The sequence below is a fragment of the Temnothorax nylanderi genome, unplaced genomic scaffold (genome assembly GCF_030848795.1).
Source record: "Temnothorax nylanderi isolate EJ_2023f unplaced genomic scaffold, tnyl_v1.0 TNYL_tig0045_pilon, whole genome shotgun sequence".
NCBI lineage: Eukaryota > Metazoa > Arthropoda > Insecta > Hymenoptera > Formicidae > Temnothorax > Temnothorax nylanderi.
In genome coordinates, this window is record NW_027249107.1 from 1,265,500 (window position 1) to 1,292,375 (window position 26,876).

General features: G+C 42.0%; 6 protein-coding genes across 10 annotated transcripts in view; 3 read left to right on the forward strand and 3 right to left on the reverse strand.

Moving 5' to 3' along the window:
* LOC139771959 (uncharacterized) overlaps positions 1–6,536 on the reverse strand; it is a 43,236-nt gene extending 36,700 nt beyond the window's left edge. Inside the window, exons 1-2 of one of the 2 annotated variants that reach the window (XM_071705201.1) lie at positions 6,252–6,536; positions 5,439–5,538 (exon numbers count right to left, since the gene is read on the reverse strand). In XM_071705201.1, the coding sequence (XP_071561302.1) occupies positions 5,439–5,445 (7 nt within the window). In that variant the 5' untranslated portion in view covers positions 5,446–5,538; positions 6,252–6,536. Of the gene's footprint in view, positions 1–5,438; positions 5,539–5,698; positions 5,919–6,251 lie in introns of those variants that run through there. The other variant, XM_071705202.1, reaches the window with a different exon arrangement.
* Positions 6,537–10,259: 3,723 nt separating this feature from the next.
* On the reverse strand, positions 10,260–11,865 carry Gclm (Glutamate-cysteine ligase modifier subunit). Its single transcript, XM_071705213.1, has 6 exons — positions 11,724–11,865; positions 11,494–11,556; positions 11,296–11,413; positions 11,032–11,231; positions 10,833–10,947; positions 10,260–10,757 (listed from the first exon to the last, which is right to left on the reverse strand). Exons 1-6 carry the CDS (start codon positions 11,811–11,813, stop codon positions 10,606–10,608), a joined length of 738 nt encoding a protein of 245 aa, XP_071561314.1. The 5' UTR covers positions 11,814–11,865; the 3' UTR covers positions 10,260–10,605.
* Positions 11,842–13,874, forward strand: LOC139771968 (transmembrane protein 14C). 3 transcript variants are annotated; one of them, XM_071705216.1, is made up of 5 exons: positions 11,842–11,983; positions 12,953–13,099; positions 13,179–13,256; positions 13,380–13,569; positions 13,669–13,874. In XM_071705216.1, the coding sequence occupies exons 3-5, from the start codon at positions 13,181–13,183 to the stop codon at positions 13,727–13,729; spliced, it is 327 nt and encodes a 108-aa protein (XP_071561317.1). In that variant the 5' UTR covers positions 11,842–11,983; positions 12,953–13,099; positions 13,179–13,180; the 3' UTR covers positions 13,730–13,874. The 3 variants fall into 3 exon arrangements, with proteins under 3 accessions (XP_071561317.1, XP_071561316.1, XP_071561318.1); XM_071705215.1 differs by lacking the exon at positions 11,842–11,983 and having other exon boundaries at positions 12,845–13,099; XM_071705217.1 differs by lacking the exons at positions 11,842–11,983; positions 12,953–13,099 and having other exon boundaries at positions 13,106–13,256.
* A 337-nt stretch (positions 13,875–14,211) lies between these two features.
* Positions 14,212–19,351, forward strand: LOC139771961 (calnexin). Of its 2 annotated transcripts, none has more exons than XM_071705207.1 (8): positions 14,212–14,560; positions 15,237–15,492; positions 15,582–15,877; positions 15,976–16,635; positions 16,715–16,855; positions 17,655–17,774; positions 18,010–18,186; positions 18,320–19,351. In XM_071705207.1, the coding sequence occupies exons 2-8, from the start codon at positions 15,246–15,248 to the stop codon at positions 18,374–18,376; spliced, it is 1,698 nt and encodes a 565-aa protein (XP_071561308.1). In that variant the 5' UTR covers positions 14,212–14,560; positions 15,237–15,245; the 3' UTR covers positions 18,377–19,351. The 2 variants fall into 2 exon arrangements, with proteins under 2 accessions (XP_071561308.1, XP_071561309.1); XM_071705208.1 differs by lacking the exon at positions 14,212–14,560 and adding an exon at positions 14,587–14,761.
* Positions 18,183–23,151, reverse strand: Mtmr6 (Myotubularin related protein 6). Its single transcript, XM_071705206.1, has 13 exons — positions 22,840–23,151; positions 22,515–22,628; positions 22,271–22,433; positions 21,985–22,142; positions 21,793–21,918; positions 21,586–21,720; positions 21,175–21,307; positions 20,842–21,068; positions 20,474–20,724; positions 20,240–20,383; positions 20,045–20,171; positions 19,669–19,929; positions 18,183–19,588 (listed from the first exon to the last, which is right to left on the reverse strand). Exons 1-13 carry the CDS (start codon positions 22,861–22,863, stop codon positions 19,445–19,447), a joined length of 2,007 nt encoding a protein of 668 aa, XP_071561307.1. The 5' UTR covers positions 22,864–23,151; the 3' UTR covers positions 18,183–19,444.
* A 236-nt stretch (positions 23,152–23,387) lies between these two features.
* Ric8a (ric8 guanine nucleotide exchange factor A) lies at positions 23,388–26,765 on the forward strand. Its single transcript, XM_071705209.1, has 10 exons — positions 23,388–23,633; positions 23,983–24,122; positions 24,409–24,521; positions 24,715–25,010; positions 25,103–25,269; positions 25,343–25,592; positions 25,737–25,881; positions 25,974–26,124; positions 26,205–26,324; positions 26,558–26,765. Exons 1-10 carry the CDS (start codon positions 23,541–23,543, stop codon positions 26,682–26,684), a joined length of 1,602 nt encoding a protein of 533 aa, XP_071561310.1. The 5' UTR covers positions 23,388–23,540; the 3' UTR covers positions 26,685–26,765.
* Positions 26,766–26,876: the final 111 nt, after the last annotated feature.

The following is a 26,876-nucleotide window of genomic DNA, read 5'->3' on the forward strand; positions in this document are numbered from 1 at the left end:
ACGTTGCAACAGCTTTTTGCCATACGATTTTAGCGAGTCCATTATCTGAGCCACGCTATGAAAAAAGAAAAAAGAAGAAATACCCACGTACCACGATCATGTACTGTGTGTGCATGCATTTTCCTTAATTCTGTTGCAAATAATTAATTTTGTCCATTCGTGTTAAGATTTTTATATAAATCCACTTGAGAGCGATAACTCGAGCCGTTTGATCAAATCGAGGATCGCGAGTTATATCAACGCACCTTAATCGATGACACGACCATTACGGTTGCGTGCAAATACGAGCCCGTTTCCACGTGAGCTCTCAACTGGAGAGAGAAATAGAGAATGAGGAGAGGTCGAGAACGACTCTTTAATCTCTCACCTGTGACCCAGACGATACGCGTTCGCGAGTGACGAACGGCTCGACGGAAGCGAACGGAAGGAACGATTCTTCGATCATGAATATTTCAGTCGTCAAATTTCCCGAATAATGAAGTGATAATTAAGTGACAGGTATTGAACAAAAGTATTAAGCAATAAGATTTTTCCCTCGCGAAAGGTGTCACGACTTCGAACTCACGGAAAAGTAACGCTTTATCCTTTATCCTAAAAAGATACAAATTTCTTGATTATTTCTGACGACGGAGTTGGAAAAAAAAACAGAAAATTCATCGGCGGGAGGAAGAACGACGATGCGTACGGAGCACGCTACCGTACGCATCGATAATATTCCAAGGGGGCCTCATTAGCGATCCAGGAACGTCTATCCTCCGCCACGAGGAGTAATTATCTGTTACAACGCAGCCGCGTGTGTATGTACGGCGTATAACAGCAGATCAGCGCAACGATTAAGCTCAAAAATAGTTCATGGGAACCCAGGTAAGCTAATCTCCATCGCATTAGTGTTGTTCCATACGTATAAAATGCTTTCCGAGGAGGAAGCAGCATGCACGCACCTTTACCGCTCGCGGGGTCATCACTTTCGAAAGACCGCGAACGCCTCTCGACTGCTCGCGAATTGCGTTGTCCTCGAGGTACCGCAAAATCCAGTTTTAACCAGAAATTCATTCCTATTCAATTCTGTTTTTGTATTATCGAACTGTCCGATCGATGCTTAAATTTAATCCCGAATAGATGAATCTGTAGATGACTTTGCCGTACTAATTCGTTCGACAGTACTAATCATTAACGCTCGTTATTTTATACGCTGTCCGGCATCTCGCTCTCGATCGAGCTTGTAAAGCCTTCGTTTCGAGTCCATAAATTAATGTAATGCTCGCTACTGTACGATAGTCGAGCGATCGCGTGCACGGAATCGTGCGCATCGTTCGGTGTCCCTCGAAATCTACGAGCGCTCCTGGTGAGACAGGTCGGGTCCAACTCGTCGCGGGAAAAATGACGGGTTCGCCATTGGTGAATCTACCCCGGCATGTGCACGCCGGTATACCTATACAGGGTGTTTGCACACGCGATGTACCTCATTGAAAGACGTATATTTCATTTATGGTTTCTGCGAATCTTAAGACCGGCATTTTTTCCGCGAAGATTCAATTGAACGGTTATCGCGATCTTTTAATTTTTCAACATTAAGTATCTCTGTGAAAATAGCATCCGTCTAAGATGAATCTGTTGACGTTTCGCCGAAACTTGATTCGCGAAAGGAAATGTTCGATCAGTCCGACGTCCGTAACTCCGAGAATCATCGAATGGATTTTTGTTGAGAGAGAATCGCGCTCCTCAGACCGCGCGAATGGTTCGCGAGTGAAACTCGTCGCGTACGTCGCGGAACACCCTGTATAATCTAGCTGCCGTACCTCTACGGTACCTACCTACCTACCTACCACCCGCAACCGACAACAGGCCAAGCCGGGGCAGAGTCTTAGGCCAGGCCAGGCCGAGCAAGAGTCGTGTAAGAAGGGGTTAAGAAACTCTCGAACTGAAGTGCCTACACCGGAAGCAGGGGCCTTGCTTTCTGGGCTAATAACCGTACCCACATCGACACGCGGGATCTGCGTGCGCGCGTACACGCTTAGAGGAGAGAAAGACGGAGAGAGAGATGAGAGAGAGAGAAAAAAGAGCGTGAGAGGGGGACGGGGGAGGGGTCGGAAACAAGGGGTGGGAGAGAGAGAGAGAGAAGTGTAATATAGCGGCGGCGGGGCCTCTTTTATGCGTGCGCGTACGTATACGCCCGGGCGGACCCTGGTGTGACGCACACACAGGTGCGCGCGGGGCCCCTTATCAGCATGCAAAGCTAGATTTTATGTGCGATCGAATGCCGAGCTGACGGGATTCATACGCAAATCGCAATCGAGCTACATGCACGCGCGAGTCACCCGGGAAAACGCCGCGACGAAAAGCCGCCGCGCCATCGTGACTCGATGCCGAAATTGACGTCTGTTGCGATACGAGGACCTTATTACAAATATATTGGTATTTTATACTACGTGATGTCTCTCTATACGAAAAACCTCGATTATCCGCTGAGCGATTTGATGACTAGTGGATTATCCGAACCTTGTGGCATAATTATTTGTTTACTTATCATATTTGTGTGTGTTATGCTCATAATAAATGCACACACAATTTCCTGCGCTATAATTATAGTTGCCAGCTTTACGGCGCGTCAGTTATTTCTTACGCTGCCATAATTATAAATATGATTTCTCCACTTTGCGGCGCGGGTAATTTTATGAAATGACGGATCTCACTACTCTGAAGTGGATCTTCTCACCGTTCGCGGAGTGAGATTGATTATCGCTCCTCGCTAACTGTACAACGGATAGGTCTCGTAAACAGATAAATCTGCAATTAAATGCGAAATTAACCTGAATATGAAGCATGCGCGATTAGGTATCTCGCGGACGAAGTAACGTTACGGGATACAGCGCGCCAAGTCCTCATAGATAAGCAACATCCGCTTCTGAAATCCCGAGAAGAAAACTCGGGGCGACGTTTTATCTCAGACGTAACAGACAATTGATTTCAAGATGCTTGCAGCAATCGGTTTAAACGGAAATCGATATACATTACTGATTAAGCGTTATCGATAACACGCCCCACGATTCTTTAACCACCAAAATTCTCCCCCGACGGGACGGTATTTAACAGCATTTCTACAAGCCGCCGAGATGCAGTCGCTGAGATAAGGGGAGATTAATCGAAAACGGTAGCGCTGGTCCAGCGGAATGACAAACAAACGTGCCGACGTAACGCCGCTCCTGCTGCAGGAACAACGAACGGGGAACAACGAAACCCTTATCGCGCGCGCAAAACGGTACGCTATCCCGTTTTCCGCTTCGTCCGCTCTCACGCGTACGAATCTCGACATCCGTACGTGGGATCAGAGAAGGTTTCGGCCGACTGGTGTCTATTTTTTTTTATCTTTTACCGTTTTCCGAATTCTCAGTTCTTTCATTTCCCTGGCCCCTCAGCCTATCATCCCCTTCCTTTGCGCCCTTCTCTCCCGGGAGTCGCTTGACACATTCGCGCGGAGAAAAATGCAACCATGCTCTCCCGAGGGCCGCCGTATATATGTATAGGAAGGGAACGGATGTCTGGTGTGTAAGGAACCGCTAAAATGGTGTTCGCTCTTATCCGAAGATCTAGAGCGGCGATGCGAAGAGAGGCACGCGGAGGGCTATACGTAAGGTAAAAGGGGGCTCATGACTGGCTGGTCGGTCGGTCGGTTGGGTTGGTTGGTTGGTTGGTTGGTTGCTTGCTTGGTTGCTGCTGTGGTCGTTTGGTTGGGCTGGTTAGTGCCGTTACTAGAAAGAGGCCACCTAAGTTCGCAACAAGTGCTGAGTTATGCCTCGAACTTTCTTTATAATGAGACACCGGCCGACGAAATGACAAACGTAATTAAAGCGGGCAGTCACCGGAGGTCAGGCATCCCTGAGATTTTCACAATGAGAAATGCACACTCGTACTGTCCTCTCGTCTGTCCTCTCCTTTTCTTTCTCGCTCTCTCGTAATCGTCCGCTCGTTTACCATCGCAACGTCTTCATTCACGCTGCCGCAATGTTATTGCGAATTTCAGGATATTTTGTGATCGTCGTAGAAAGTCATCGTTACCGATTTAACGCGTCGAGTGTTCTGAATCAACATCGTGGGCTTTATTGTACTCCACGTTACTTCATCCGTTATAAATATATTTTGTAATACTTGCCTAATTGAATTAATAATATATAGAATCGTACAGCTTTCTTTTTGAAAATTGATCGACAAAAATTAATCGATTAGTACACGTATAAAAATATAATAGACGAACCGTGTAAAATACAAGGGAGTACGATAACGAAGGATTCGGGACTGACTTGAACTTACATGTGGGACTTTTTCCGAACAATCGCGAATGCAACCTTGCCCCGTTTTACGCCTCCCCGTGACACAACAATGGAAACGCAATGGTACAACACATTTCACTTTTTCGCAACGCGTGTACCGGGGGGCCTAAAAAGTATTGCGCGATTTCCTTACCGCGAGAGAATTCACCTCGTACACACAATGTAGATTGGAATTGGCCGTGTACCGTAAAAGCCTAATTAACATCTTTCGAAACCGAGGCGTGCGCGCGCGCGCGTCTCGCCGCTGATTCGACTTCTATTCATGAGCGACAGGGTGGCTTAAAAAAGTGCGTAAACATATCGAAATTACGAACAATACGAGGTTTTTCACCGTGTTTTCCTCATCGCGTCGGACCCGATTCAGTCAGTCTCTATTGTGGAGAAACACGGGAGGTCCCCCGATATACCTCGGATTATCGCAGCTCGCACGCGAGCGCGTATTTTCATATTCTTATTTATTTTTATATTGTCCAACGGTGCGCATTCCGCGATGCATCGACCGACGGAGCCAGCAGATAAGATAGGTACTCGAATATCGGAAGTCGTGTCTCGCTATCGCTCGCGCGAGGGCAAACGCGCGAAATGCCGAAGCTCTTATTTATCGCCTCTGCGTCTCCTGCGTGCGGAACATCGCGTCGTCCGCGAATACTTTTCCGCAAGCGTGGATCCTCGCAGGCCGCGCTGATGTTCAAAAGAGAAAGAGAGAGAGAGAGAGAGATAGGAGAGAAGCCGCGTTTTACATTCCAGTCGCGCGATCCTGCCTCGCAGGATCCGAACCGATCCGAACGACACTCCTCCACGTGCAAGCACAGCCGGCACCCACGCCGCGGCTTATTCACGCGCCGCGGGGGCCCGCATATAAAACTGCTCCCGAGTTCGGCGGGGTCAGGGATCACGTTGGCCGCGCGATAAGCATCTCACGTGAATGATTGCCGATGATATTTCACTTAGGGATCGTCGGGGACCGATCGGCCATCGCGAGCTCTCTCTCTGCCGGGATCTCAGGAATATCCCGAGAATTCCTGTGGAAAACTTTCGGCGGAATGCTAAGCTCCCGTTTCTCTCTCCTTCTCTCTCCTCTCGCGAATGAAATTGTATCTGGTACGATACCTCTCATGAGACGTCCCCGATACAGCGTCGTTTCACTGACTGTTTCGCACGTTTCCGAGGCGCGAGAATTATCCGAGGCTTTCCGGTAGTATTAGCAAATCTGAAAAATAAAATGAGATTAAAGATAAGATGAATACGTTGCGAGGGTGCAGACTGTTAAAAGATTGGAGATTGCTATACGCTTCAGGAGCATAGTGCAGTAATTTAATTTTTTCTTAATAAGTATTATTACAAAAATTTTTGGATTCTTTCGCAATTACCTAATTAAATAAATGTAGAAATCACTTCTCGGCTTACTTCCCGTGGTATAATAATAATAATAATGATAGTATTAATGATCGATATAACTCCTCTTCATATTAATTACAATGTTTTATCTCTTGATCCTTTTTGCCAGATCGAATACTTTCGACGATGCATTTGAAACTGGACGCGATAGGAATTACGCAGCCGTTCATCGAAGTTACGTACACACCATTCGTATCGCCATCCCGAGCCCAATTTCTCAAACCGAGACTACTCCGGGCGCCCACGCGCGTGTTCGGTGGCGCCACCTCTCGCAAATTAATCAAATTAAATTCATGACCGCAAATGTATCGCCATTACGAATTTGCCGCGCGGCCACGCGACGATCCGAGAGAACACGGCAAACAAGATCTTAAGAGGAAACCTTCTCGATTTGCCGCATCGATCTATGCTTTCCGCGTAGCCGCGATCGCTCGGCGAGCGATAGTTGCGTCGGCCGATCGCCGTTCAATTAACTAAACGCGACGCAGTCGCGATAAACGATACGCGCAGGGCTATTAAACTCACCGTCGTTGCTGATAACGCCGCCGATCGTGCGTTCCTCCTACCGTCGCCGCGTCGCGTCGACGTTACGTCGGGTATGGTATTCACGTTTGCAAAAGTCAACGACGAGACGTCGGTTTCGAGCATCCCGATGACCGCGTTTCTCGTTTTCGGTAGACGAGTGCAAGGCGCGAGCGCGAGCGCGATCGTTCGACTGACGGACGGACGACGGACGTGATCGCGGTGATCGAAGGGCGCAGCGACATCTCGATCGTCGCGCGGCGCGGCTGCGTTCAAGACGTGCTTTTCGGAAAAACCGCGAGAATACAATCGCGTGCACAATCTATTCTCTCTTTCTTTCCGTTTCTTTAAATAGAGTCCGGAAATTATTGAGCAACGTTGAAAGTTCTCTTAAATACCTCTTGAGATAATACTCCCAAATGCGAAAAAAATGAACGTGATCGCGTCGATTCTCCAGATAACGATAATCGAACGACGCGAGTTATCGGAGCGACTTCACGTCGGACCCTTCTCCTCGCTTTTCCCGCGCCTTTTCGCGATCTAACATGGCCGTTAATAATTCCTCATTCCTCGTCTATCTCTGTACGTTCTTTTATGTTAGCATCGACGACGGGGCCGGGGGCCGGGGGCCCGGGGCCGGGGCCGGGGGTCTATTTTCCCCCTCGGCTCGGCGCGACCGGGCGACACGCGGCCGTTTCTCGAGGCACGTTAAAATCGCGGCTTCTGTGTGCGTAATGCGGTGGATGCGCGCCTACGGTCGTCGGTTTGTCCGACTCTCTTGACTCGATTTCGCGACCGCAACTCTCCCTGGGAAGATATATCTCTCCCTGTGTGCCCCGGCAAACGCCTCTCTTTCTCTCTATCTGTATATACCTCTTTCTCTCGTTCTTTCTCCCGAGTTTCGCTCCTTCTCGTCCCTTTCCGGGGAGCCGGTGCCCTTCTCGAGTTCTCCGTCCTTCTCCGACGCGGCGCGGCGGGGCCCGCCGATGGGACCGGGGGGGGACGGCCGCTCCGGACCCCGTCGCGGAGACAACATAAAGATTTAAGACTGAGAGATGCGCCAATAAACATGCTGCGCCCCTGCCGCAGTCAGCTCGCGCTTCTCCGCTCTGTGTTCCGTTTTCTCCTTCGATTCCGCTCTGCTCTGGCTCCGTTCCGCACGGTCCTGCTCGCAGCCACCGCACATATGCGCCGTATGCACCTATACAGGGTGTCCTGTCCTTAGCCGTTTCAACGCTTTTTTTTTCTTTCTGTCTTCGGATTTTGCGGATCTTGGGAGTGGATCTGTTTCCGACTAAAATCACCCTGAAATGTCCAATTAAATTGAAGATAATTAATCAGTCTGAGACTAAGCGGAAACTGCGAAGCTTCGTGCCCCCTCGTAACTCGTAACTACATTTCTGCCGCGAAAAAGTTGTATTAATTTAATTTGGAGCATCGGGATAAATTCATCCGTTTATCTCCAATTAGATCATTGTTATCCGCGCGTTTACCTGATCGCTCTCGACGAGTTCAACGCGCCTCTAAAATCCGTACCCTACGAAAGAAGTGGCTCCTCGGATAACGAGACGCGCGGGTACACCTGCCAGGCCCTGCAGTGCACACGGCGGAAATAAAAGCTCTCCAATGCGAGAGGACGTATCGTATACCGCGAAAGTAGTAGATCGGGACGTTGGTCGAGCAAAGCGACAAGGGGCTCTTGAGAGCCGGGAGCCGGGGCCCGCTGCCGGTGCTGCCGACGACTCTCCTCTTTCCTTCTCCTTCCTTCCTCCGTGTTCGCCTCTCCCTCCCTCGTCCCGACTTATTTATTCCTTTCTCCGTCGCTAGCTCCCTTTCTTCCTCGACTTCTTCTTTATTTCTGTCCTTTTGCCCGTTTTCTGCTTCCGCAAACGACAGCCGCTTATTTATATCCCGTCTTTGCATCGCGCGGGGCCGCGAGCGAGGGTGCTTTCTTTTGCGTTTACTCTTGCTACTGCCGAGTCGCCGTTGCCGTTGCCGCTCTGCCGATCCTCTCCTCGTGTTCGATCCCTTTCTCTCTTTTTCTTCCTCTCCTCGTCTCTTCTAACCCGCCGTTCCGCGATGCCACACGTAACTTATGTTACGTCACGCCGTCTCGTTAATCATATCCTACGGACACCTCTCAACGGCTTCATTAATTACCGCTTGTTTATTCCTTGCGCCGCGGGGCCTTGTGTGCCACGTTAATTTACCATCGATACGTATAGCTTCACGACGTGTTCCGCTGATAATTTGTTTTCGATATTTCCTTGACTCTCTCGTTCGTATATCTTTCTGACTCTTTCCTCGCGTATTAACGGCGAAACGGATAGGCAGGTCCGATAACAGCGACAAACGACCTCGCTTTCTCCTCTCGTCGTTCCTCGTCCCTTCCTTCGGCGATACCCTCCTGGTCCCCGCGTGTCCCACCCTCATTTTCCTCCGAGGCGCATTTTGCCCGCCACACGATCGCGGTTGCGTCATCCGTCAACGTGGCATCGCGTATCCACTCGACAGGAACTCGTCGTTGAGTGAAAAGGGTACGATGGATCTCGGGGGACGAATCCTACGTTCGACCTGCGCTTAATAGGAAAAAAAAACGTTTTTCGAAATGGTAGTTTCCTTTTTCGTGCAATTTCTTCCAAATGGGGATCTCGCCGTTCGAGACATCGTCACTCTTAAAAGTCTCTTCTCCCGGGATCGGACGAGACCTCCTGATATCGGGGGGGGGACGGGGGAGGCAGGGGAAACGCGGCACGGGGGGTACCCGCACACCGTTCGCGACAAAAGCGATCGGATCGGAGGAGAGTCGAGCAAATAAACGCTGAAAAGAGGAACAAAACCGACATTATGTGGCATTAACATACAAAGTATGTCAGACCCCGCGATCCGCAGGCATAACATAGTATCGCGGGCTTCGCATACCCCGCTTCTCGACGCAGCAGCGGCTGTGAGGATGAAAGAGAGCGAATATATACACGCGCTTACGTGTGCGTGCGTATCCGAGAAAGAGAGAGAGAGAGAGAGAGGAGAGAAAAAGACGGAAGGAAGGAGCCGCGGTTGAGCGTGCGGAACGAGGGGGCGAAAAGGGTGGGATGACGAACGCGGTGTGCCGTGCGTCGGCGAAGGGCTCGCGCGACAAGGACACGAAAGAGGGAGCGAAGAAGGCAGTGGCGGATCTCGCTAAATAGGCACTCGCGAGTCACGAGACTCGCCCTTCGGCGCCCCTCCCCCGCACTTAATCGCATTTTGTACACCCGCGATGTCACCGTTTGTCTCACGAGTGCATCTCTTCGAGTATATCCGGTACTCATCTTCTACTATAAAAAAAAAAAGTAGAAATGGTCGTCCATCAAATATCGCAAACGATATTTCGACATTAACGTCGATTTTATTGTTGCTTTTGAAATTCGAGATGGTTTTCTTCTCCTCGCATTTCACTCGTTGAAATCCACCGTCGATGGGACGGAAAGAAAGAAAGGGAGAGAAGGAGAGCGAGGCGGCGTTTACGTTATCCTTGCGGTCCTCCGTAGGTCCCGTCCCTTCGCTTCGTTGTCGTCCCCGCAATGTGTGTGCCACGCGGTGGCGGCTTAACGCAAAAGAGGCCCCCGGGAGCGGGGCACGGGACGAGAGGAGCGGAATAGCAGAACGAGCGGGTAAAAGGGAAAGATCCGAGAAGGCAGCAGCGCAAGGCGGTAGTGGCAAAGGGAAAAAACGAAGCGCATATATCGGGGCCGACCGACGACGACGACGACGACGTTGGGGACACGCATACACGTACACGCATATGTGCACAAAAGGAAGGATCTCCTTCGGTGTCACCACCGTTCGCCGGACTCCCGATCGGCTACCGCTAGCAAGGGCTGCGAGCCGCTCGAGGACGATAAAACTATCTCGCATGGTCCGCACGTGGAGATAAATATCGAGGCAATGGCGTGACATATGTATAAAAGAATTTTCTTCTAATTTAGGATAAAATACCGGGATCCTGAAAATAATATTCAATGGTTACACTTCTATTTCTCTCAAGAAAATGCAATGATTTATTTCTCAAATAGCTTACAATGGTTAACCACCTAATGTAACGATTAAGAAACTAAAGAAAGAGAAAAATGCATGTCTACGTCATACTAAAAAAATTTATACAAAATTTGTACAAAAATTCAGAGCTAATAGATAAGTAAAACAGTGTTGTACTATAAAAGCTTATGTATAATAATTATATACAAGGGTCCAAAATGCTCATGATCACAAAAATTAAGTATCAAGCTTTCCGTGTTAAGTGTAAAACATATGGCATGTTAATTCCATTAATTAGTATAGCAACAAATAGAAATAATCTTTAGAGGTGCTACTAACGTTAAGGTTTAACATTTGACTTATTAATGCGCAGTAAGTATCCTTTCGACGATAAAATTCCACGGCATTTGAGGTGAATTTGGTATCTTATCAGCCAGTGCAAATAGGCGGTAGAGCCAAATATTTTCTCCAACACTTCTTGAGGGAGAATTTCTACAAAACAAGATGCCGGAAAATAGAACGAACGTTACGCTCGCAGTTCAATTGTTTTGATTGAAAAATACTCACGACTGGGATCGCTGTGCGTCAGCAGTTGAATGTCGTTTTCTTTAGTGAATTCCTGCAGGACGGGGGGCACCACGCAGCACGTGGCTAGATTGATCTGTACAATGTTTGGTTTCACCTGTAACGGAGTAAAAACGTCGTAACGAAACGTGGACGAGAATATATCGAAAAGGAGTCATTTTGTGTGATAACTTATTCTTACGTCAGCCCATTGGAACAATTCGATGAAAGTGTTTGTATTAATGTCGCTCAATCCAACGCTGGACAATTTATCAGCTTTTACATATTCTTCAATCACGGACCATATCTTTTTCAGGGATGACAATATATCTTCAGGACCTTCGGCGCTTTTGTAAGCTATCACTAAGGATTCTATGGTGCCCGTACATAGGGCTTCGAGCGCTGTGAAATGTATAAAACGCATTGAGAAATACAGGAGAGAAATATATCACGACGGCTGACTTACCTTGGTCCAACGCTTCCTTCAATGAGTCGACATCAGGTGACGAGATAAATACTTTTACCGTGACCTTCAAGTCTTTTCTATCCACATCCTGTAGACTCGTGTCCCTCTTTCCATTGATCTGCAATTGTAATCGACAGAAAAATTCATCGACCGCTCAGAGAAACACTCTTGGATCGCCCCGAAAACCGGTATACGTACAACTGTCGTGTCGTTCCCCTTGCTTCGTTCATCGTTCAGCACGATCTTCAGGGTCTCGATCAACTGAAACAGATCGACGAGTGAGAGACGCAATTTCGATAAGGGTGCGACATAACCTCGGCCTCTCAAGAACAGTAAATAGATTGACGTCGCGTGACGACGATGCGTACGCTCCACGCGGTGCTACGAAAAGCGTAGCGTTACGCAACTGCTATCTGCTATCAACTGACCTCATCCGTGGAATTCTGACTGGCTTTTAGCCTCGCCTCGCTCAGGGAGAGTATATTCCCAGTGTTAACGAGCAAACTGTGCGAGAGCATGTCGAGTGATGTCGAGCGATCAACTTCTCAAGTTCTCAGGAGCCTCTGCGGATAAATCCGGCCTATCAGAGGACACCGCGTGGCATTTACACGCTTATATCGACGCCAAGGTGATGCTATCAATCGTGACTCTTCAGTTCGTCCGCGGGAAAAATGCAACAAACTCTCTAGTAAGTAGCAAGCAGTCAAGCACCAGCAAGAGCAAGTTGAGGATTGGAATGTGTCGGAATGATTCGGATATTTTATCGGCAACACGCGAGGCGCCTGTAATCTCTCTCCCCTCCACGATCTTTTCCCCTCTCTCCCTCTCGATTGCAATGAGTTTTCCAAATTTTCTGCATTCCTTTCGACAATGAATGTCGTACAGTCGTCGAACAGGTATTCTCCGATCGAGAAGAAACGAGGGATATGAATCTCGCGCGAATAATTCTTATCGCTAGCTCGATGTAGGTATTCATTCTTCGATCAAATTCTTGGCCCCAACGGAGAGAAAATAAGGAATCGTTGCTGAATTACGGGCTCGAGAAAGTCCGGTGAAGGATGTGCCTCTTGCTTAATAGCTCCACGAAAAATTCACCGCGATTTAAAACCTGAAAATAATTTTTTATGCGGCCCGCTCGCGTTGCGACGTCTTGTCCTCGTTTGGAATTCGACGGAACTGAAATTGTTACTCGGTACTTATTTCCGGCGTGATGAAGCGTCGTTGCAGGCCTTTCCCGTCGAGTTTTCGCGCGAGAGATAAACAACCGAGGCCGGAGGGCGTCGTTTTTGAGAAAATCGTACGAAAGTAGAGACCAAAATTATTTTTTTTCCTCTTACTGTATTTCGCGAATGTCTCCTATGTTCATTTTTGCGAAATTGCATACAACAAGCGGATCTTTGTTGCCTCGTAGATCTATTTCAATTTGCATAACAATGTAAAAAGCATTCGCGAAGGAAACACGTTATCGTTGACACGCGCGCGTAATTGAAACCGCGGCCGCGATTGGTCGACGATCAACGGATGGCAGCACTGAAAGCGAGCGAGAAATCACGCGTTATCAGTCTTATCACGGATTCGGGATTACTCGCCGTATATTACAAATTATCGCCAACCTATATAACATACTAATCATATAGATGTTATTTATTGCAATTAGAGTCTCGTCGAACTGATTATCGACAGGCGGGACGGGGAGGCAGGGAAAAGCCTCACTCAGGAGTTTGCCACCCCGCGCAATTTTTGCGTGTAATCGCAGCGATACGGAAAGGATAAACTGATACAGCTCGAGCGTATATCACACTCGGTAATTATATTACGTAAACAGACGTCACACGGCACACAGAGGAGATTCGAGGCGATATTTTCGTTTGTTCTTGTTGCAGAAATGCCGATTGACATCGCCGCGTTCGCATACGCCGCCGCGGTCGCCGGCGGCGGGGTGTTAGGTTACGTGAAGTCGAGTGAGTTCGATTGTTGAACGTTTTTGATACTCGCAGAGTGGCTGACCGACGTCGCTCGACGTTGGGCGATTTCTCTTCTCCATCGTGCGCTTCGAGTAAACGATTCTCTCAAACTTTTTCCAGGTTCGATCCCCTCGCTGGCCGCGGGGCTTCTGTTCGGATCGGTTCTGGGCTACGGCGCTTATCAGACCTCCCAGGATCCGGCCAACGTCGCGGTTTTCCTGGGGACCAGCACGGCCCTCGGCGGCCTGATGGGATATCGATTTTACAACAGCGGGAAGATCATGCCAGCTGGAGTGATCGCTATGCTGAGGTATTTCGTATTTCGATGCTTGTGTTATTAAAGCCACTTGTGTTAAAATCCGCGCGGTCGCATGTCGGTATTAACGTCGGAATAATTAATTATTTTCAGCGCCGTCATGGTCGTGAGGACAGTTGCGAGATATTTCTCACCGCCCTTGAAGACTGAGTGAACGTTAATTAATTAGTGCTAGAGATATCACATTTATTAATTTAAATTTAATATTTTCGTGCAAGGGGGGCGGGGTACAAATATAAACTAAGGATTTATAGGATTTAATATCTCTGAAAAGAAATATATATCTTTTTCTTCTTTGACGAATTTGAATTCTCATTGTATTTGTTGTTTTTTTATACAAATATCGAGCGGTTAAATGCGCTGCGTCATGCTCCGGAGCCCTCGATTGTTTTTGACGCAACTGTCAAACGGTTGATGCTACGACGTACGAATACGAAGACGTCCGACTCTGTGCTCGACCAACTTCGGCAACTTCGCGCGACAAGGCGGTACACGCGTCGGCGTTGAACGGGTTCTGTACTCGGTGTAGGCGAAACGAAAACGGGTGTAGTACGTACATTCGAGAGAAGGAACGGACACGGCAGTCACGGCAGAGTGTAGAAGGTGCAGTTGCGTGAAACGATGCGAGGACGGACTGGGACGGACGTATCACTCGAGCCTGGCGCGTTGCTGACGAGAATATCCGTTCCACCACGTTTCACTGCCGGTCGTCGTTGCGTCCGGTTCCGTCGTCGGGTGTGCGCGAGGGTCGGTCGAACGGTGCGAGAATCCCTCGATTAGGGCCACTGCCCCAATTAACGCGATCCCGCCGGCAACTTCCGGAAGCGCCGCTCCTTGGAAGTCTCGGACAACGAGTCGCAGGGCTGCCCTACCGTGGCCAGATTAAATTATCGTTTATTAAATAATTGAATAACACGGATCCCGGCCTCGCCGTTGACGCTGATCGTCCGAGGATTCGGTGAATTGACTTCCTCTCGTACCACCGGTAAGACAACGCTTCGTTCCCGGAGGGGATTTACTCTTGATATCGCCGTGTGACACGGGCCAATTTAACCGAAGGATTCGTGTAAAATTGCGCGTCACGCTGTGATCACGCGGTGGTGTGTGTGTACATACGTTGCAAATTCGAGGTTAAGTTTCGCACGACTGACCCGTTTCGTCTCTCAAGTGCGTCGATTTCATAAATGTAATTTTAATCGCCTTAGGCAAAGTGTTTTTTTGATATTTTGAGAATCTTTCGGTCTTCTTTTTCGTTGGGTTCGTTTCGCGACGTGCTTCAAGTCGCACAGGCGCGCTTAAGTGAATTATGTCCATTTCTACCACAAAAGGATTAACTTCAATCTCGGTTTAATTTACTTTTTATCTTTTTCTAATTCTTAAAATTAGAAAAGGATAAAAAGTAAGTTAAGCCGAGATTAAAGCTAATCGGTATTGGTCGAGGTATTGGTAGAAATGGACATTAGTGGATTAATGTTTATTTATCAATGTGGATTAACTTTAATCTCAGTTTAACTTACTTTTTATTTTTTTTTCTATTTATTAGAATTAGAAAAAGATAAGAAGTAAGTTAAATCGAGATTAAAGTTAATCTACATTGATAGAAACGAACATGAGGCGAAGGCGGTTTCAGGCAACTTTCATTTCGTTCTTCTTCATTTCAGGAATATGAAATGGCAAGAATCGTAGCGAGTGTTGTGCTTGTTTGCCTGAGTGCGTGTTGTAGTATATTAAGTGCGGATGAGAACAGCGACAGCAGTGTCAGTGATGCAATACCGAAGCCGACTTACAAAAGTCCAGAACTTTCCGGCTTCGCTCACCTAGCGGAGCACTTTGACAGCGAAGAGAGATTTAAGAATTCGTGGGTGTTATCGGAAGCAAAGAAGAACGATATTGACGAAGATATCGCTAAATATGATGGTTAATATAAAATTTTTTTATATCCTTTTGTTAATTGTGCTCTCCATGTAGACTTAATTTAAAGGTAAAGCTAACTTTTTGTTATTTAGGAATTTGGTCCATTGAGGAACCTAAGAGACATGGCGAGGATGGAGATCTAGGATTAGTGCTCAAGAGCAAAGCTAGACATGCTGCCGTTTCTACTTTATTAACTAAGCCATTTTACTTTGAAGACAAGCCCTTGATTGTACAGTATGAGGTTAATTTCCAAGAGGGACAGGAATGTGGCGGTGCCTATCTTAAGCTGCTCACGTTAGATGATAAATATGGGGACTTGAAACAGTTCCAAGATAAAACACCATATACCATAATGTTTGGGCCTGATAAGTGTGGCAACGATCACAAGGTATCAGCACACATGCGCTTTGTTTATTTTAAATATACTACCGTGTCATAGAATAGTTACTGACACACATTTCTTTGTACTTATTTTTTTATCTTTAGCTCCATTTTATATTTCGACATAAAAATCCATTAAACGGTACAATCACAGAGAAACACTGCAAGAAAGGGAAGGATCGTCTGGAAGATTATTTCAAAGATAAGAACCCGCATTTGTATACTCTGATCGTACGGCCTGATAACATTTACGAAATCAAAGTAGATAATAAACATCTAAACTCGGGCTCGTTACTAGACGATTTCGCTCCTCCTGTGAATCCACCTCTGGAGATAGAAGATCCCGACGATAAGCAGCCTGAAGATTGGGATGACCGAGAAAAGATTCCCGATCCATTAGCGGAGAAGCCCGATGACTGGGACGAAGATGCTCCGGCACAGATAGTCGACGAGGAAGACGTCATGCCAGTGGGATGGCTCGAGGACGAGCCGACCATGATTCCGAATCCGGATTCGGTTAAGCCCGATGATTGGGACGTCGAGATGGATGGTGAATGGGAGGCTCCAGAAGTACCAAATCCGAAATGCGCGGACGTTTCTGGTTGCGGACCGTATAAGCAGAAATTGAAGAAGAATCCACGATACAAAGGAAAATGGCTGGCGCCGCTCGTTAACAATCCTAATTACAAGGGGAAATGGAAGCCTAAACTTGTACACAATCCTGATTACTTTAATGATGAACATCCGTTCAAGATGATGCCAATTGTACGTAAAGAACAGAATGTCTCTTAGTTATGTAAATACTTATTGTAGATACGGTACTTGATGTGCGAAAATGTTTTAGAGCGCCGTTGGTTTTGAACTGTGGTCGATGTCTCCCGACATATATTTCGACAATATAATTATAACGGATGATGAGAAAGTTGCGAAGAAATGGGCGGATGATACTTTTGAGATTCGACGTGTTAAAATTGCTGAGGAAAACGTAAGTATCCTTTCATCCACACTCTAACGATTTTTTTTACATGGCTCATAGTTGTGCAATAAATTTTCTACAATATGTGTACATGAAATATATGAAGATAATACAAAAGTTTGCAAATGCGTGTATGTGTGCAAATCAATCAGTTTATTAAATTTAAAGATTGACTTTCGAATATAGGCAATTAATTCTTTAGTATGCAAATTATAACATTCTATAGGATTCTTTGTGGGGTCGAATGATGAAGGCGATGAATTATAAGCCAGGATGGTGGGCATTATATTTCTTGTATTGCGCGATACCAGTTGTAGCTTACATCTGGTATCTGTGCAAACGAGCTCGTGAGGTATTCGCATAGTGAATGATAAAAATTGAACGAAACGTTGAAAGTACTTGCTTGACAACATATTAAAGTATATTATTACATGTCCAAATGCTAATAACGTATATTATGTAAATATTATATATATATTTTTATATAACGTCTGTTCTGTATTAGATCTTTTACTCAGCTGTAATAGTAATGTTAATTTCAAATTATGATCCTCACTTGCTCTTTTGTAATGAAAAGACCTATTCATTGTTGGCTCATTTCAACTTCATTTCGATGCTAGAATTTGTATACCTTACACGTATAATAAATTTAGAAATAATAATATATGTATTACAATTATATATCTTATTTAATTATATTAAAAGTATTATTTGAAATGAGATGTAATTGTAATACATAAATTAACATATAGATAAAAATCACTCTGTGTGCTTATAATATATAGCATTTTGTGATTATCTGATACAGCTGAGTGTATGGACTCGGATCGTTAAATTTACTGCAGACAATCCATGGATATGGGCAGTATATATATTGCTAACTGCGATACCAGTAGTACTGTTAATGTATTATTGCTGCTTTTCCGAGGTATAATATCTGATCAAAGTAAAATAATTCAAGTACTTGCACAGAAAGTAGCTTATTTTTACAAATATTTAGAAACCCTTAAGTGAATATTTGATAACATTAGTTGCTTTGTATGCAGAGTACAAGTCATTATCCAGCATGTAATACTACTTGCTTATCGTTAGTAACATTATATAAATGCAAGATGCTTAAAAGTAACTATAATGTAATTTTCATATTGCTTTGAACATCTCAGGACAAAACAGACTTTAAAGAAGAAGATGATGAAAAGCCGTTTTTGGGGATGAACGATGATCTCGACGATGCTGTGGAAAATGAAAATCAGCAAAATTCTGAACAAAAACCTATTATAGAAGAAATAGAAGATACAGAGAAAGAGACTGGAACGGAGGAAGTAATAGATATTGATAAGGTTGGTAAAACTGTAATTATTTATTTCATAGTGAGAATCATAATTTATGGTTTCAAGTTTTTCAATTTACACAATGCTTTTTTTATTATAAATGATCCTCGGTTATATAAAAGTGCGCGTATGATTGTCGCAGGATACATCACTGATCAGTGGCGATGGACCACGACGAAGAAAACCAAATAAAGAATAGGAAGAATAATTATAAAAAATTTAATAAGAATATTATCGCGTTAAGATATTTATGTAATACTGTCACATTCCACATTACACTTGCCATTGTGGATAGTAGGGTTACCAGTCACTAGCAAATTCAGTCACTGCAATATGATCGATATTTAATTACTCGTCTAAGAATATTGACATTTGATATCGTATATGAAGTCGTATTAGTATATTTGAGGAAACTATTCTCGCGGATTATGCATATGCTTTTGTGTAATGAGTGATATATGGTGTATCTGTACTCAGAAATTTACAATGGAGTGTTTTCTTTAAAATGAACAATGCCTTAATAATATAGTATTTATGTGTTTTTTAGCTACAATATCGTGAAGTATTGTAGCATTAAAGAATAGCATTTTACTCAGTTTGTATATTTAATATTACAACGGGGCACATTAGTAAGAGACTAAAAAAGTCAAAGAACTGTGAATGTAACATACGTGAATGCAAGGTATGTATAATTTACGTCCTGATGTGACTAAAAACGGATTTAATACAATTTAATGGTTGCTGTATTCTTCAACTACTATGGCAGAGTCCAATTTGATTGCAATGCGAATAGTATTTATCCACAGAATATGCAAAGTAATCTTTTAATCTATGTATGTGTATGTATAATTTTTTTCTAATATAAAGATACCGAAGAATACAATTGATGAGCAGCTTTTAAAGTCATTGACGTAAAACGTAAATGGCATTTATAGACTGTACCATAGTAGTTGATAGTCAATGATTTGTTATTATTAATTGTTTGTAACACCATTATTGGGTGTAATATTCACGAATTTTAATGTGTTAATGAGTTATTTAAGTTAGAAAATAAGTCCGTATCCGTACATACTGTAATCAGGTACTACGTTGTTTGTATTTGATCGTTTATGCGAATGAAATAAAATTCAAAGAAATATAGAAAAACGATATAAATTGGAATAATACGATATTACTTGATGTGTGCTAAGTTTCTTCATTGTTTCGCTCAAAATACGTGTGTACAAATGTGAATTATAAACATAAGTCTGCGTTAAATCAAGCACGTTTAAGGACTAGCGGCAGATATGCCGAAACTTTGGTAGCACGATTTGCATGTAGGTACGGCACGCTGCGACAGATGACCAGGTAATTTAGTGTGCACCGCCATGCATCTTGTGCATAGTACATCACCGCAGGACCAACAATGATGCTGAAACAAGGTGGTCACAAGTAAAATGATTGAATGCTTTTAAGTAACAATTTATTACAGGGTACACTTGTCAATTGTACCTTTTTGTTAAAAGCATCAAATGTGGTAGAACATCCACATTCTTCCATGTTTCGCGACGATTTCCATTCTAAAGCGACCGTCTTCAATTCATTCTCCAATTGATTTGCTCTTAGTTTAGCTCTCATCTTCTCGTCGTGATTTGCGGTGTTCTCTATTATAGTCTCCGATAAAGAATCCTTCATGAATTTATTATCAAATTTATGCTTTCCCTTTTTCTGAGCGTTATTCGTATTTAAAAGTTGCCCCAAAGAATTAACTCGCTATTGAAGCCGAAAATCAGAATACAGATATATAATAATCGATAAATATTAATTTTTCGTTAAAATTTATTTTAAAACGTCCACTTATATTGTTTGTCCAAATTGTGATACACACTTTTAACAAAAGCTTCACATGATCCTCCAAAGAACTTGTGTGATCGTGAATTGTCAGAATTAAGTCTTCGCATGTTTCTCTAGGATGTATTCCATTTTCAAATCTGAAGTACAAGCCTCTCCAAAGACTGCAAAAATAATACGGTTTATATTCAAGTTAATGTAGAATATAAATCGTAGAAAAACTATATATTACACGATAGATTGGGGTGCCAATTTAGGTTGAAGAATGTCAACAGAGTCCTCGTTATTGTAACGATTGCATCTGTAGATTGGGTTTATATACTCGTCCATATTATTCGCTAAATAACCCCACAACGAATACGTTCGTTCGGATAATCTAAAATAATAAATTAATTCATACGTATCATAATTTTTTTCGTTTACACTGAATTTATCGTGAAGAGCAATTGATATAAGAGTGTAATACCTCAACATTTGCCTTTCTTTTTCCGAATTTCCGATGAATGTGCCGTATTGACAACTATGTACATGATCGTGTAACGTCAAAAGAAAATATTCATTAAATTGAAATTTATATGGATATTGCTGTAGCAACTGGTACGTTGCGTCGATAAACTGTGTAAATATCGGTGCGAGTTCTTTACCATCGCTACTGACATAGCCACAGCGGTCACTAAATTTATGACCAAATGACAACCAATCCTTTTCTATTAAAGCCTGTTAAAAAAAAAAAAAGGAGTTTTCTTAATCATATTTGTAAGGTGGGATAAATTTAATGAGATAATTATAAACGCGCGCGTAGAAACTTAGACAAACAAATGTTGGATTATTTACTTGAAAGCCTTGGATGGTTCTGTAAAATGGATCCAACAGTAATGCAGCTAGAGAGCACACTTGCGCAGTGCGGTCCCATCCGTCGCTACAATGCACTACCACACTCACGCCGTTCGAAACTGCACGTGCGATAAACCAAGCGGTTTCCAGAATAGAGCGAATATGCTTTAACCAGCCGCTGCTTTCTAGGCCGCTTAAGAATGCACTCATGGAGGTCGATCTTTGTACTAAATTCAAATAGGGATAAAATTATTTATTAACAGTTTAACACGGAAACATCTGATGTCTTGTACACGAACTCCAGATTTTAGTATAATAAGATTTTACACTTACAGTCCAAAAGCTTATTTAAACTCGTTCTCATCACATGAATGTTCTCTATCCCGAAGAAATGAAATTTGATATTGTCATAGAAGTTTTCGTTTTCATATCCTTTTCCTGCAGCTCTGTTAGCAAAGGCATTAATCTAATCCAACAGAATTAAGTTTCGGTTTTTAATGATACCTTATATCCGTTAGGAATAAATATGAAATTATTTATTTTATATATTTATAGTATTTTTCATCATTGAAATAATTAAACGTCGATTTGTTTTCCGACTGAATAATATATTCTTTCTACAAAGTTTTAGAAAAAGATGTTTTCTGTTTTTAATACTAAAAAATGAAAAAATGAGAAAAGTAGAAGTAGAATTAAATCTAATATTTAATTGGAAAAGGAATCATATATTTTAATCACACTCACCCGCGGCCTTGTATCGACAACATACATATACCGCGAATTAGGATTCGTGCACAATATATTATGCATCATTTCTTCATCTTCGGGACATCTTGCACTAAATCCCGAGAGTGGTTGACTGCAGCGACAAATGGCAGCCTTAAAAAAGTTATTTCATTTGGAGGAATTTCATTTAAACATTACGCGTTTAGTTTACTACTTTATTCGAACCTTGTTTGAGTGCAAATATGTTAAAACTGGTAGCCTCCCTCTGCTTCTAAACTTTGCGCTGCCTAATAAAATGTTCTTAGTAGAAGCACTGGGAACGTATAAGTACCTTGGATAAGTATCGCAAAGCTGAAAGAATCGATAATTTAGTTAACGGTAAAAATTTTGAAACTATAATATACGATGGATATTTACTTCATAATTAGTATTTAAATACGAGAGTGACCACTCCTCGTTCGGGACACCTTGCCGTTGAAATTCACTTTGTACATTGAAGAAATTCCATCCAGCATGCTTAGGTAGCGTATCTTTATTCTCTTGATAATTGAAGCAATATAAATCTTCTACACTGGCTGTATTAAAATAAAACCAATGAAAATTATGAATACAATTATCTATCTTACTGGTAATTATCTTAGAATCTATTCTGTATTAGAAGGTATATGCGCAAAAATATAATAAATGTGTGACTGCTTATTACCTGGGCAGGATAATTTTAATAATGTGAGATAAATCTCGTGGCAATCGCGTTCCTTCGGGATGACAAATGTGACAATGAAGAAATGCTTGCACTTGATGTACAATGGTGATCCTGTGGTCGTCAATGGCTGTTTCTCTATATTAGCAATATGCGTATATAACACCTGCAATTATGATATTTCGTGGGAAACGTTACTTTTGTCACGTAAACACAGCGAGATAGATAATTAGATTAGATGATTTACCCATATCTTCTTTTTGCCACTTCTTTCAATAAAGACAAGATGCGTCACTGTAAGGTAGAGCGTACCGATGGAATGATTGTTGCTATACTTATCTAGCATCCTCACGTTCTCTACCTGCGAAATATGTATTTTTCTGAAGATTTATATATATATTACACACGCGAATAAAAAAAGGGAGACGTTCTCTACTTTATAATTTAATAAAAAATGAGCATATCAATAAATAGATAATTAACACGTCATTATATCTGTGTAATGCGTCTATCGTCCTTAATTCGTTATCGATAAATTACAGAGAGTGATAAATATTGAATCAGTTTATTACCTTAGAGATCTTTATCTGATCCATCTTTGTAGCTTTAAAAAAAAAAATTGTACGTGCGATATCAAACGGCTATATTTTATTTAGGCTTATAACGATCGACACACGCGCGTGCACGTCATCCGAGCTTCACGACAGCGGCGAATTAAAAAATAAAAAATAATCATTTGTTCTAAGCGTACGCGTACACTTAATCAGATATCTTGAGTTAATAGGCGAGGTTACTACTCCCATTCCCTTTAAAAGTGACAGATGGTGACAGATTGCGGTATGTGTGCAACAATCGATGCGACTTCGTGTTGATACACAATCGGAGCAGAAATTTTTTTCGACGAGTTTCGGAACGCCGTCGTGAAAAATCGGCGCGGCGCGGGGCAAGGGGCTTGGATTTCCTCCTACGCTGCGTCCTGAAATGCATCAGAAAAGAGTATTTTCGCAGCATCGATTTTTATAACTGCGTTCCGAAACTCATCGAATTATCGGTTGAACAGCGGCGCATTTAGGTGCATGGCGGAGCACGTAGCGTGAGCATTTCTCGCTAGTGTGTGTTGTTGTCGTCCAATGAGCGTTAAGAGAAAAAAGAATCAGCTGTCAAACTTCGTTAAGCTCGATCGATTCGGTGGGTGAACTTGTTGTCACGTTCAATATTATGAAATAAAATGTAATGCAATTTAGAAGGTGCTTGTTATTAAGCTAAAGTTAACATGGAAAATGTTAACATAAACGAGTTGATCCCGAAGTTGATCTCCGGCACATATGAGGAATTCTGTAAAAATATTGTTGTGTTTCTAAAAGTTGTAAGTATTTGGAGATTTATTAATAATGAGACGTCTCATTATTTCCCGGGAAACGTAAAACATGTTTTTCGCGTTTATCGCGGAGATAGATCTATTATAAAGCTTATAATTTTAGAAGAAATTTTATTTTACATTAATCCATTAATCTTAATTTTATCTGAATTTATTGATTTCACACAATTCTGTATGCTGAATTATCAAACGCATGTTTCACGAAATAATTACTCATCAATATTTTAAATTTTAATTAATTTATTGTGCATTTGTACATTTACTTTTCTCATTTGTACATTTACTCTCCGATAGAAACTTAGAATAATATATTAATATTATGCAATTTATATTTTAGTATGATAAAAGGACCAGGCTTGAAGAACTGGATAGTACCTGTTTACGCGAGAAGTTATGGAACAGATTATTTTATTATTTAACAGATTACGTTCATATAGACCAACATCATCATTGCTTAGCAGCTTTGAGGATACTCAGGTAAGTTTAATTATGTTATATGTATCTCACAAAATAATTATAACCTAGTACAATATTTTTCAACAATGAAAGATGATAAAATCATCAAAAGTAATGAGATTTAACAATTACAAAATCAGTAATTATTTAGTATTCCCATACTTAAAAAATATATATAATTGAAATGTTACGTGTTTATTCTGGAGTCATCTGGTGGCATGGAAAAAACGTTATATATTAAAATATATATTTTAGAATACATTTATTTTATTTATGTATGCTATATTTATACATTTCTATGTTCTAGCCGCGATAAAACTAACTTAGATGACTTAATCACTGTCGATGCAATAAAGATTATATTACAAAATGCGGGCTTGACAAAGATATGCGAAGGAGAACAAATCTCATGTACAATCGGTAAGAATAATTGGAGAATACATTTTTTTATCTAAGTTCATATAAATACATCTCGGATAGAAGCACATTTATTTAATATAAATTAATATTAAAAATTTAATATAAAATCTATGAAAGAATCTTTATACATTTACACCTGCGCTGTATGTCAGACGATACATATATTGAAATATATGAATGCTTTCGATTGCAGTTACGATAGAATCACTGAAGCTACTGTGCAACTTATTATTTAACAGCGTAAAAGTGCAACGCTTGAAAGTATTGATATCTTCTTTGCCTTATCTCATCGATCGGATCAAAAGTTATACGGATGATGTTCCTCATGACGTCAAATTGTTTGACATGAGAGTACTGTTTTTACTCACCGCACTAAATACATCCACGAGAGATATAGTCAAAACTGATTTGTGTGGTGATGTATATCTTATTAAAATAATAGAGGAATTTGCAGCGCAAAATCAGAATAACGAGACACGTGTAATTAAGGTAAAGAGATTTATTATATCATTCGTCGATGTTTTAATCACACGTATCCATCTTAAATCTAAAAATAATTCAAATTTTCTCATTACTCTTAGGCCGAGGAGATAACGATAGTCTGCGAAGTTTTAAAAGTTCTATTTAATTTGTATATACATTCAGATAATATCGGGGTTGAGGATCAAGAGAAATATAAGAATTTGGTGTTAATTTTATATAAATTGTTAACTTTTAAATATCCAGTGCAGCAAGACGATCTTGAAAGGTAAAACCTATTTGTGATATCTTATTGCAACTTTAGCATTAGAAGGAACGTCATATTTATTATTACGTTTCAGTAACGTTGTCAATTTGCTGACCGTGATACCGTATAGCTGTTATGCGCCAATTGTACAAGCCGCTAAGGGCAACGATTGCAAAGATGTATACCAAAACATGAATATGAGCGCCATATGCGTTTTACTTAGGTTTTTAGATAAGAAATTAGAATGTAAGACGCATTTAATAGAAAACTTCTCTCCAATAATTACTGCACTGGTCAGACTCGTCAAATCAGAGAGGATTATTCGCAAATACGTAAGATTACAGGTAAAATAGTTATTTTGGTGATATACTTGAAGTTATTCATTCAAACTCTATACTTTGACTTGGTAAAAAGAAAAAGATTTGAATAAATGGTTATCTATTTCCAAAGAGACTGTCCAAAATAATGAAATCATATAAATTTTTTAGATTCTACCTCCATTAAAGGATGTAATGCATCGTCCTGAAGAAGGGACAACATTAAGGGCTAAATTATGCAAATTATTAACATCGCCTATCACGGAATTGCGCGATCTAGTTGCGGAACTTTTGTTTGTCCTTTGTAAAGAAAATGGTATTTATCTACCATGTTAAAATAAGTCCAGCAGCATAATTTTATCTAGAACTAAAATTGTCGAGAGCTAACATTGTCGATATTACTTACAGTTGCTCGCATGGTGAAATACACAGGATATGGAAATGCTGCAGGAATGTTTGCTACTAAAGGATTATTAGGTGGTCGTGGCCAGGCGGAAACAGCTTATTCTTCCGAATCGGAAGATAGCGAAACGGAAGAATATCAGAAGTATAAGGAGCAGTAAGTAATCGGCGGAGAAATACTCGTGAAGAAAGTAAGGATGAAAAGTCTTATAAATAATCGGATGATTCTTTATTAAGGATAAACCCAGTAATCGGATGTTTCGAGGAACCCAAACCAAATCCGTTCGAAGGCATGACGGAGGAGCAAAAGGAATACGAAGCTTTAAAACTAGTGAATCTTGTTGATAAATTAACGAGGTGAGTAGTATATATTGAGGTTTTATTTATTCGTCACAGATCAAAGATATGCGTAAAGATACACAATCATATCGAGATCTAATGCTAAATAAAAGCTGTCGTTTTCATATATATATTTATAACATTATTGTGTAAACCAGCCATATATTACCAGCTGCACAAACGCCATAATGATAATACATTTTCCTATATGTATAAAAAAATATATATATCGAGATAACGTCGTTGCTTAGGGAGGGAGTCGTGCGTCCTTGCCGCATCGGCGACGATGGAAAACCAGAGCCGGTAGAACACGTTCTTGAATTGCAGAACGAATTACCGAGACAGCAGTACGGTAGAAAGGACTCGGACTCCGAATAAATATGTTATATATCTCCAAAATACAGGACGATCTGTATGTATAGATGTATCTTTCCGAATAAAGATATTTAAAAAAATTTATCTCTGTCGTTAGGCCCGCACCAAATTGTCACTCTTATTAGGTAAATATCAGTAACAATCGCTAAATTACATAAAATATATGTGAATATAAATACGAATATCGTTTAAAAA

Bases quoted from the DNA above. Each gene is read 5' to 3' on its own strand.
- Gclm (XM_071705213.1), bottom strand. From the start codon at position 11,813: ATGCTCTCGCACAGTTTGCTCGTTAACACTGGGAATATACTCTCCCTG. The intron at 11,414-11,493 runs GTACGTATACCG...TTACAATTGCAG, and splicing joins AGGGGAACGACACGACAGTT to ATCAATGGAAAGAGGGACAC. The intron at 10,948-11,031 runs GTAAGAATAAGT...ACTCCGTTACAG, and splicing joins AATTGTTCCAATGGGCTGAC to GTGAAACCAAACATTGTACA.
- LOC139771968 (XM_071705216.1), top strand. From the start codon at position 13,181: ATGCCGATTGACATCGCCGCGTTCGCATACGCCGCCGCGGTCGCCGGC. The intron at 13,257-13,379 runs GTGAGTTCGATT...AACTTTTTCCAG, and splicing joins GTTAGGTTACGTGAAGTCGA to GTTCGATCCCCTCGCTGGCC. The intron at 13,570-13,668 runs GTATTTCGTATT...AATTATTTTCAG, and splicing joins GGAGTGATCGCTATGCTGAG to CGCCGTCATGGTCGTGAGGA.
- LOC139771961 (XM_071705207.1), top strand. From the start codon at position 15,246: ATGGCAAGAATCGTAGCGAGTGTTGTGCTTGTTTGCCTGAGTGCGTGT. The intron at 15,493-15,581 runs GTTAATATAAAA...TTTGTTATTTAG, and splicing joins AGATATCGCTAAATATGATG to GAATTTGGTCCATTGAGGAA. The intron at 18,187-18,319 runs GTTGGTAAAACT...TGATTGTCGCAG, and splicing joins AAGTAATAGATATTGATAAG to GATACATCACTGATCAGTGG.
- Mtmr6 (XM_071705206.1), bottom strand. From the start codon at position 22,863: ATGGATCAGATAAAGATCTCTAAG. The intron at 21,308-21,585 runs GTGAGTGTGATT...CTGTTGGATTAG, and splicing joins TTGTCGATACAAGGCCGCGG to ATTAATGCCTTTGCTAACAG. The intron at 20,384-20,473 runs GTATTACACTCT...TTATTATTTTAG, and splicing joins AAAGAAAGGCAAATGTTGAG to ATTATCCGAACGAACGTATT.
- Ric8a (XM_071705209.1), top strand. From the start codon at position 23,541: ATGGAAAATGTTAACATAAACGAGTTGATCCCGAAGTTGATCTCCGGC. The intron at 23,634-23,982 runs GTAAGTATTTGG...TTTATATTTTAG, and splicing joins TTGTTGTGTTTCTAAAAGTT to TATGATAAAAGGACCAGGCT. The intron at 24,123-24,408 runs GTAAGTTTAATT...TCTATGTTCTAG, and splicing joins GCAGCTTTGAGGATACTCAG to CCGCGATAAAACTAACTTAG.